Source organism: Cornus florida, unplaced genomic scaffold (assembly GCF_030987335.1).
Source record: "Cornus florida cultivar Cherokee Brave unplaced genomic scaffold, ASM3098733v1 CherokeeBrave_3.0.0_Hap2_Chr08, whole genome shotgun sequence".
Classification (NCBI taxonomy): Eukaryota; Viridiplantae; Streptophyta; class Magnoliopsida; order Cornales; family Cornaceae; genus Cornus; species Cornus florida.
In genome coordinates, this window is record NW_026775578.1 from 24,238,411 (window position 1) to 24,249,280 (window position 10,870).

Genomic DNA, 10,870 nt, shown 5'->3' on the forward strand with positions numbered 1-10,870 from the left:
TTCTATGAAACATGGATACGGGACACGGGTACGACACGATACAGATACGGCGACACGGTAAATTTCAAAAAAATAGGACACGGACACGGCGGAGATACGCCTATATATATATATATATATATTTAAAATATAATTACTAGAATCTTGTACAGATAAATAAAACAACAATAAAGAACAGAATCAATGAAAAATAAAACAACAATAAAGACAAGATAAAACAGAAAATAAATGAAAAATAAAATTGATCCAAATTCCAAACGAAGATGTGCGGAAGAGACATAACTATAATGAACTAAATATGTATATGAATAAACATATATACTTTCAGTCTTTCACAAAGTTTTATTTATGTAACTTATATATATATATATATATATATATATATATATATTGTTCATGAAAAGAGATAATTGAAGAAAATGAGAGACTGAGAGGAGTGAGAGAGAATAAATTTTGTCTCACAGAAGTGTCGGACCGTGTGTCAGAGCCTCGGACACGCGTATCCAATAAAAAATAATATTTGGACACTTTACAGAAGTGTCGGACACGTGTCCGAGCCTCGGACACGGGTGTCGGTGTCCGAAAAGTATCCGACACTGGTACATGACCCCTGGAAGGAATGTCCGTGCTTCATAGTGGGTGTTGCTTTACTTTACCCAAAGATTATATATATATATATATATATATATATATATATATATATAAAGATTTCTTTCATATAACAACTTCAGATTTATTAAGTGCATTCTGTATTTGCTTAAGAGTCAATATTTGCACTAAATTCATTGTTGGCATGCATATTTGAAATGGTAATTCAAAACTTGTTTTTGGCAGGCTACGAATTATATGATTTTCTTGTTAACAAATAAGAAGTATGTGTTGCTTGTTGATCATATTTTGATTTGAGCAAGAGTTGTACTTGAAGTTTTATTACCAGAATTTGTATTGGATTGCATATGTTCGTACTTGTATAGCCGGTTAAAATAGGAAGGAGTGAGGATCCTAAGGTTGACATAATCCGCTGGAGAATGATCGAGAATTTGCTTGTGTGTGTGATATACATGTCGGGAATTTATTTTAATAACTTTGAATGTTGAGATTCGTTGTTATTTGGTATTGGAATATGTTTTGAATATTGGTATTGAATGCTTGTTTTATTTTATTTATTTTTAGTTCCCGGATATAAGTGTGCTTAAAATGCTTGAAAATATAAAAATGTATTTAATTTTCTATCTTATTGTATATATGGATTTAGAGTATTTTTCTTACTGGGCGGTCGTGCTCACCCCAATATTTTTCAGGTACGAAAGATTGAAGATTTCTTGGAATTCACCTAAAAGATGTGCTTTTAATTTTAAATTTATGATATAAGAGAGAGTATATTGTTCTAGGATAAAGATAAGAGTGGCAGATATTTGTCTTGTTTTAATTTTGAAATGTACAAACATTGTTGCAGATGATTAATTTTCAATTATATATGAGTTTAATAATACAGCACTGGAGAGGCTCAAGTCCTAATAGAAAACTTGTGCGGTGTTAAATCCCTTAATGTGGCGAACCTTTTATATAAGCAAATTCACAAAAATGGAGAAACAACATTACTTGTGGAACCAATGTGCCACTGTCCCGACGGTATAACTCTTCCTCACTTGGTTCACACTAGACATTTAAGAGCGTCTTTTGAAGTATCTAAAAAATTTCTTATTGAAGGAGAAATGCAATAATTTTGGGTCGCTGAAAAATTTGCAACTGGTAACCTAGCTAATGAACAATCATGGAAACTCTTAGTTTATCCTCCTTACGCTCGTGGTAACATATTATTGCGCCACTTGGCAACATATTTTTACGGGTTAAACCCGCTCTTCTTTCTCTCTCTCTCTCTAATAAATGCAGAAGACCCCATCTGAGTCCCAGCCTCCGCCTTTCCACTCCTTCTCCCACCACCATCAACGCCATCATCCTCAACGACTTCGAGGTGGCACACTCGGCCACAAGTCCTACTGTGAGACAATCCGCTGGAAAAGTAAAGGTACGATGTAAAATTTGAAACTCGTTTTGAACCCTAAAACCAATTGGCTTTTACTTAAAACACAAAATTTGAACAACTCATCTGATGGGTACCTCCCAAACCCCAACCACTGTCAAGAGAGAGACCAATAATACAAAAACCAACTAAGAAATCGAATACCCACCACAAAATCTGCTTTCCTTCTTATGGTCTGAATAATGTTGAATAATTTAGTGTTCAGCACCTTTAGTGACTCAATCTAAGTTGTCCTAGTCTTTAGGGGTTTTGTTATTTTGTTTATGCAGAACATGGTCCATGTTATCTAGTTTTTAGGAAGTTAGTTTTGTACATTAGTGCCTATTTTTATGTTGTTTCAGTTGTGTACTAGCCTATATAAAGGCTGCAGAGTTCTGGAAAATAATATACTTCAAGTTCTTTCTTTTGTTCTCTCTTTTATATTTATTTCTTCTTTTCATGTTATCAGTGGTATCAGAGCTTGGTTGATAGAAAGTGAGAAAAGTAAAGTTGAGAGCGCCAAACAAAACAAAAGAGAGTGTGTGAGATAGAGAGTTGTATAGCAGCAGCTTTATTTCTATTTCATCTGGTTCCTTGTTTTTGCAGCAGCAGTAGAGCTGAAATGGCTTCTGAAAATTTTGTGCAGCCAGCCATTCCACGTTTTGATGGTCACTATAACCATTGGAGCATGCTGATGGAAAACTTCTTGAGGTCTAAAGAGTACTGGCATGTCGTTGAATTTGGTGTAGCAGCACCTGCAGCTGGCGTGGCACTCATTGATGCGCAAAGAACAGAGCTGGAAGGACTGAAGTTAAAAGATTTGAAGGCAAAGAATTACTTGTTCGAGGCCATTGATCGATCTATCCTGGAAACAATTCTTAGCAAAGAAACTTCCAAGGATATTTGGGATTCATTGAAGAAAAAATATCAAGGCTCGTTAAGAGTGAAGCGTGCACAGCTTCAAACCTTGAAAAGGGATTTTGAAACTCTACAGATGAGAGATGGTGAATCAGTTACTAGCTATTGTGCAAGAACTATGGGGATCGCAAACAAAATGCGATTCTATGGTGAGAAGATGGATGATGTTGTCATTGTTGAGAAAATACTGCGTTCCTTGGCATCAAAGTTCGATTATGTTGTCTGCTCAATCGAAGAATCCAAGGATATAGACACATTCTCTCTTGATGAACTCCAGAGCTCTTTATTGGTCCACGAACAAAAGATGAATAGAAGTTCAACTACTGAAGAACAAGCTTTAAAGGCTTCTACTGTTACTCATTTCTCTAATGCTAGAGGAAGGGGTAAAGGTAGAGGTAGAAGAAGGGGAGATCGAGGCAATAGAGATGGCAACAACAGTAGGCAGCATCAATATGTTGATCAATTTCAAGGAAAAGACCAGGGATGGGATCAACAATTTGACAAATCCAAGGTAGAGTGTTTTAGATGTCATAAATTCGGTCATTATCGTTTCGAATGTTATACTAAACTGCCTAACGACAAAGAAAATGGAGAGAAATCAAATTTTGCAGAAAAGAAGGAAGTTGAAACTTTGTTGATGGCTGTTCAAGTCAATAGGGAACCTGAGTCAGATGTGTGGTATGTAGATACAGGCAGTAACCACATGTGTGGAAGCAAGTCTTCTTTTACTTACTTAAATGAAGGCTTTCATTCTACAGTGAGCTTTGGTGATTGTTCTACTGTGAATGTTATGGGAAAGGGCGATATTAATATTAGAACCAAGAATGGTTTTGTAGAAACAATTTCCAATGTTTTTTATGTTCCTGACTTGAAAAGTAATCTGTTAAGTGCTGGTCAATTGCAAGAAAAAGGTTATGTAATAACCTTTCAGAAGGGTGCTTGTGAGATATATGATCCTTCTAGAGGAGCTATTGCTGTTGTTCAAATGAGCTCAAATAGGCTGTTTCCATTGAAGATCGAAAGTGCTCAACCTTGCTTAATGGCTGAGGTTAAAGATTCTTCATGGTTTTGGCATTTTCGCTATGGCCACTTGAATTTTGGTGGATTAAAGACTCTCCAACAGAAAAATATGGTGACAGGTCTACCTCAAATTGTTATTCCATCTCAAGTTTGTGAAGAATGTGTTGTTGGCAAACAACATCGTTCTCAATTCCCTCAAAGAAAGTCGTGGAGAGCAAAAAATGTCCTGGAGCTAATTCATTCCGACATTTATGGGCCGCTAAATCCATCTTCCAATGGGGGTAAAAGATACTTAATTACCTTCATTGATGATTATACTCGAAAAACTTGGGTTTATTTTTTACAGGAGAAATCAGAAGCTTTTAGTACATTTAAAAGCTTCAAGGCACGTGTTGAAAATGAAACAGGAAAAGTCATTAAAACTCTCTGTACTAATTGTGGGGGAGAATACTGCTCAAAAGAATTTGCAATTTTTTGTGATGATCAAGGTATTCGAAGGGAATTCTCAGTCGCTTATACACCGCAGCAAAATGGTGTATCGGAGAGGAAAAATAGAACCATCCTCAACATGGTGAGAAGCTTGCTGGCAAGAGGAAGAATTCCAAAGAGTTTTTGGCCGGAGGCAGTGAATTGGAGCATTCATGTGTTGAACAGATGTCCTACTTTTTCTGTTCGAAACATGACACCAGAGGAGGCTTGGAGTAGGCGGAAACCAGCTGTAGATCACTTCAGAATTTTCGATTGCATCGCTTATGCACATGTTCCAAATGAGAAAAGGAAGAAGCTTGATGATAAGGGTGAAAAGTGTGTCTTTCTCGGTGTAAGTGAAGTGTCTAAAGCATATAAATTGTTCAATCCACTCACAAAGAAGATTGTGACCAGCAGAGATGTCATTTTTGATGAGGAGAGCACTTGAGATTAGAATAGGCAGCAGCCTACTCCAGTTATATTTGGTGGAGAAAACAATGAAGAAAGGCAGCAACCTGTACAACAACAACTTCCAGCAGCCTCTGTCACTGAAAATCCACCAAATAAAGCTCCAGCGACCGCTGAAACTTCACCAATAGCAACAGAAGCTACTGATGCAACAGCTGAATCACGTCTTCATCGTGTTCGAAAGAGGCCTGCATGGATGACAGATTATGTGGTAATTGGAATTGATCAAACTGAAGATCCAATCACTCATTTTGCTTTATTTTCAGATTGTGATCCTACAACTTTCGAAAGTACTATCAAAGAAACGAAATGGCGGAAGGCAATGGATGATAAAATTGAAGCCATTGAAAGAAATGATACTTGGGAGCTAAAGGGCACAAAACCATTAGTGTGAAGTGGGTCTTCAAAATAAAACTAAAAGAGAATGGAGAAGTTGATAAATATAAGGCGCGATTGGTGGCTAAGGGATACAAGCAAGAGTTTGGAGTTGACTATAAAGAAGTTTTTACTCCAGTTGCAAGGCATGATACAATCAGGTTGGTAATTGCGTTGTCAGCAGATAATTCATGGCCTATCTTCCAGTTGGATGTCAAATCGGCATTCTTGCATGGAAACTTGGAGGAACAGGTATTTGTTGATCAACCTCCTGGTTATATTAAGATTAGAAATGAGCATAAAGTGTATAGACTTAAGAAAGCTCTTTATGGATTAAAACAAGCCCCACGAGCTTGGTATAGTCGCATTGAGGTTTATTTTTTGAAAGAAGGTTTTCAAAAATGTCCATATGAGCACACACTTTTTATTAAAATTGGTGATGGAGGGAAAATGCTCATTGTCTGCTTATATGTAGATGGTCTCATATTTACTGGCAATGATAGTGTCATGTTTGAAGAGTTTAAGGAGTCTATGATGGTTGAATTTGAAATGTCTGATCTTGGTATGATGCATTATTTTCTTGGCATCGAAGTGGTGCAGTCTGCTACTGGAATCTTTATTTCTCAAAAGAAGTATGTGCGAGAGATTTTGGACAGGTTTCAAATGAAGGATTGTAATCCTGTAAGTACTCCAACTAAGTTTGGTTTGAAGCTAAACAAAGATCATGGAGGAAAGAAGGTGGACAACACACTCTATAAACAAATTGTAGGAAGTTTGATGTATTTAACTGCAACAAGACCAGACATTATGCACTCTGTGAGTCTAATTAGCAGATACATGGAGAATCCAACAGAGCTGCATCTTTTAACTGTCAAAAGAATCTTTCGTTACTTGCAAGGAACTAAAGATTTTGGGCTACTCTACAAGAAGGGTAAAAGATCAGATTTGATTGGTTTTACTGACAGCGATTATGCAGGAGATCAAGATGATAGGAAGAGCACTTCGGGTTATGTTTTTATGTTAGGCACAGGGGCTATTTCGTGGTCATCTAAGAAGCAACCAATTGTCACTTTGTCAACCACTGAAGCTGAATTTGTTGCTGCAACAGCTTGTGCTTGTCAAGCTATCTGGCTGAGGAAGATTCTTGAAGAGCTGTATTTTAAACAAGTGGGAGCAACTACAATTTTTTGTGACAGCAGCTCAGCCATCAAACTCTCCAAAAACCCTGTGCTACATGGAAGAAGCAAGCACATTGATGTGAAGTATCATTTTTTAAGAGAAATTAGCAATGATGGAGAAATTGATTTAAAGCATTGCAGAAGTGAAGATCAGCTGGCTGATATATTTACTAAACCTCTCAGATTTTTTCCCTTTCACAATCTGAGAAGATTGCTGGGCATTTGCACTTTGGAGAATTCTATTTAAAAGAAAAGTGTTGTCTAATTAAACTGAAGTCCAAAAGTTTTCAGTTTAAGGGAGGGTTTGTTGAATAATTTAGTGTTCTGCACCTTTAGTGACTCAATCTAAGTTGTCCTAGTCTTTAGGGGTTTTGTTATTTTGTTTATGCAGAACATGGTCCATGTTATCTAGTTTTTACGAAGTTAGTTTTGCATATTAGTGCCTATTTTTATGTTGTTTCAGTTGTGTACTAGCCTATATAAAGGCTGTAGAGTTCTGGAAAATAATATATTTCAAGTTCTTTCTTTTGTTCTCTCTTTTATATTTATTTCTTCTTTTCATGTTATCAAATAAGACTGAAAAATTGACAATAGGCAACTAAAAGAAAATCATTAAAATATATATGTAATTACAGACTTGTGAAAGCAAAACAGCAAACTACATCCAAAAAAAAAAAAATTACAGACCCGTGAAAGCAAAACAGAAGGTGGTCTCTGTCTCTGGATGCCTGGTTCAAGGTCCATGAGGACGGCGCGTGGGACGAACCTCCCACAACTGGCCTCGTTGTAGTAGACATTGACTCGCCTTAGTGATGGGAGAAGGAGTGGAAAGGCGGATACATTAAAAGCAGGGGTCGCCGTGGCTGGAATTGCCCATAACTGAGGCATATTCGAAGGTCGAGCAATGGCAGCACCGGCGGGAGAAATCATGAAAAATGCTCCATCAGGGATGGCGTTCGGCGGAAGAACCCTCGCGCCACCGCCAACGACCCACATTCAAAGGTCCAGCAATGGCAGCACCGGGGTCTTCTGCATTTAGAGAGAGAGAAGAACGGGTTTAACCCCCTAAAAATAGGTATGACCCATCTTCATAATTTTTTAGTATTGAACAAGTGGCGCAATAACATGTTGCCACGTGTGCAGGGAGGAAGAACTCCATACTCCCTCAACGCAGGATGGAAGTATTGTTCTTTTTAAATATAGATTCACATGCTTTTATAACTAAGTCAAATAAATTAGGAATATTTAAAAATAATGTTACAGGACTTATGCCTCATTTATAGATTTATCATTGGGGACATTTTTTGAATTTGGAGGATGTTAAATTTTGTAAAAAATAATAAAATAATAATAATAAATAATTGTTGAATTCAACAGCAAGAGATCCATCATTGATTATTAGTACTTTTTTTTAATGCAATTTTTAAAGATAGAAGAGTAGCTCAATCCACTCCATACTGAGCAACTCCAATTGTAAGTGTAATAAGTTGGGAATCACACAAACTGATGAGATAGAGTCCAGTACACGGGTGTTTAAATAATTCATTAATCCATTTCGATTCAGTTTGATCTGTGTAGTTGGATTTGGTTTTTTAGTCTCGTGGATCGATAATAATTTGAAAAATTAATAATTTATAGTGACTGGATCAGTCTGAAAAAACAGAACTATTCGTTTTAAATTTTTTAAATATATATATATATATATATATATATATATCTCGCTTAAAGTGGTTAAATATTATATTATAAATAAATAGTGTAATACACACTATTATATATATATATCTTGCTTAAAGTGGTTAAATATTATATTATAAATAAATAGTGTAATACACACTATTTTATATATATATATATATATATATATATATATATATATATATATATTTTGAGTAACGTGATAGGTATTGCATTATAAACAATAGGGAATCTCACATTGTCTTCAAGAAATGCTCCTACTATCTTCTTAGATTGGTTACTAGATAGGGATGATTGCAGAGGAAGTTCCATAAGTTGGATAACAGTACACACAAGTACTAGGAGAGCCGCTCTCATCGGCCAAACCTAAAGCTCAACAGAACTTCTTTCTTCTTCAGCAAATCTTCTGTTTTTTTTTTTCGATAGATCTTCTTCACAACAGATATTCTTTTCTTTTTCCTGGCGAATCTCCTTTCCTCTTCGATAAATCTTCTTCGTTCTCCGTTCACAGCAACGTTGACTTCCAATCTATGGAAACATCCCATCCGTAAAATCAAACCGAGCTAATTCCTTATCTCACAAATCGGTTCGATTTGGTTTGAGTAGTCTCACGGATCGGTTCAATTTCACAATTTACCAATTCGTTGAGACTGATTTGAATTACCTTTGACTCCTAATTCGAACCGATCGGAACTGTGCTCAGCCCTACATGCACGTAGTTAACTCCAATGGAAGAAAAGTCAACCCTCCAACCACATGTACTCATCTTTCCCTTACCCCTCCAAGGCCCAGTCAACTGCATGCTCAAGCTCGCCGAGCTTCTCTGTCTCGCAGGCTTCCATGTCACCTTCCTCAACACTGACCACGTCCACCGCCGTCTCCTCCGCCACTCCCACGTCCACTCCCGTTTCGCTCCATTCCCAACTTTCCGTTTCCAAACCGTTTCCGATGGTCTCCCAGAAGATCACCCACGCCCCGGCGATCGATTCATGGACATCTTTGATGCTTTGGAAGCCGTCACCAAACCCCTTTTCCGGGAAATGCTAATCTCCGGTGTATTCAGTTCTGACGCCGGAGTGCCGGTCACCTGCATCATAGCCGATGGGATCTTTGATTTCGCTCTTGATGCTGCCAAAGAAGTCGGAACTCCCCTGATTTATTTCGATACGATCAGTCCATGCTGCGTCTGGGTTTATCTCTGTATTCCCAAACTCATTGAATCCGGCGAGCTTCCATTCAAAGGTGGGTTAATTTAGCTTCCTCCATTTTAATAATTTACAGTCTGTTTGGTTGAAAATGCTCTAAAGAATTAAAAACATAGGTTATAGACTTTATTGACACCCATTTGCAACAGGAAATGACTTGGACACTCCCATCACAAGTGTACCAGGCATGGAAGGTTTTCTCCGGCGTCGTGATCTCCCGAGCTTCTGCCGTGCCGGTGACGTCTCTATCCCTGTTGTACAACTCATCTTGGCAGAGGATCGACAACTCCCAAAAGCCCACGGACTCATACTCAACACGTTCGAAGAAATAGAAGGACCCATACTCTCGCACATTCGTTCTCTGTGTCCAAACCTCTACTCTATCGGACCAGTCCATGAACTCCTCAAGATCAGACTCGCCGAAGAAATAACGTCGCTACCCGCGTCCTCCAACGGTCTGTGGGAAGAAGACGGTGGCTGCATGACATGGCTCGACGCTCAACCGTTGAGATCAGTGATCTTTGTCAGCTTTGGGAGTCTCGCCGTCACCAGTGCGGCCGACCTCATGGAGTTTTGGCACGGTCTGATGAACAGTGGAAAGCAGTTCTTGTGGGTCATACGTGATAACGGCGTCGCCGGAGAAGATGGTGATCGTCAGATTCCGGCGGAGTTCTCCGAATGTAAGAAGGAGAAAGGATATATAGCCAGGTGGGCCCCGCAGGAGGAGGTGCTGGCCCACCCGGCGGTTGGTAGTTTTCTGACCCACAGTGGATGGAACTCGACGTTGGAGAGTATAGTCGCCGGAGTGCCGATGCTTTGCTGGCCGTACTTTGTAGACCAGCAAGTCAACAGTACGTTCGTCAGCGAGGTGTGGAAGATTGTTTTGGACATGAAAGATTTGTGTGATAGGGTCGTGATTGAGAAGATGGTCAACGATCTGATGGACGTGGGGAGGGATGAGTTGGCGAGCTCCGGGGAAAATATGGCAATGTTGGCCAAGAGAAGTGTTAGTGAAGGTGGGTCATCGTTGTGTAATTTGAACCGTTTGATTGAGGACATCAGATCGATCAGTGTTTGATCATGATGATGTTGAAAATTGGAATTGAGTGTTTCGATGCGTCAATGTGTGCGCGCCATTTCCATAATGTGAGTTTTCGTCCTTTTGGACTATTTTGGCTTGAATAATTGAAATTAAACAAAAAGTCAGGTATTTGTTGACAAGAAAATAAATTTAAGAGAAAAAATCGGCTCCAAGCACCTCTCACTGGAGGCTGTCTTTGGAGGGGTAAATTGATGACATGGCCTTTTTAGTAAAAAGAGTATTTACTTTAGCAAGTGTATATACGTACAAGAATTTATACAAAATGAAATTTAAACTCCATCCAAAACATAAAAGTGATTTCTCCCCAAAATTTTATTCTATATCATTTTAATATTTCATTATTTCCCTCTAGATCTCTCTCTCTGAAATTGAAGTCTCTCTGATCCGGCCAAAGACCAAGTTTCGTAAATTACGA

The 10,870-nt window shown here is 38.3% G+C and overlaps 1 protein-coding gene across 1 annotated transcript; it reads left to right on the plus strand.

Annotated features, from left to right (window-relative positions):
• Positions 1 to 8,876: 8,876 nt before the first annotated feature.
• On the plus strand, positions 8,877 to 10,434 carry LOC132268518 (7-deoxyloganetic acid glucosyltransferase-like). Its single transcript, XM_059769353.1, has 2 exons — positions 8,877 to 9,390; positions 9,503 to 10,434. The coding sequence occupies exons 1-2, from the start codon at positions 8,877 to 8,879 to the stop codon at positions 10,429 to 10,431; spliced, it is 1,443 nt and encodes a 480-aa protein (XP_059625336.1). The 3' UTR covers positions 10,432 to 10,434.
• Positions 10,435 to 10,870: the final 436 nt, after the last annotated feature.

Coding starts and splice junctions, on each gene's coding strand:
- LOC132268518 (XM_059769353.1), top strand. CDS start 8,877: ATGGAAGAAAAGTCAACCCTCCAACCACATGTACTCATCTTTCCCTTA. Junction 9,391..9,502: donor CGGCGAGCTTCCATTCAAAG/GTGGGTTAATTT, acceptor CATTTGCAACAG/GAAATGACTTGGACACTCCC.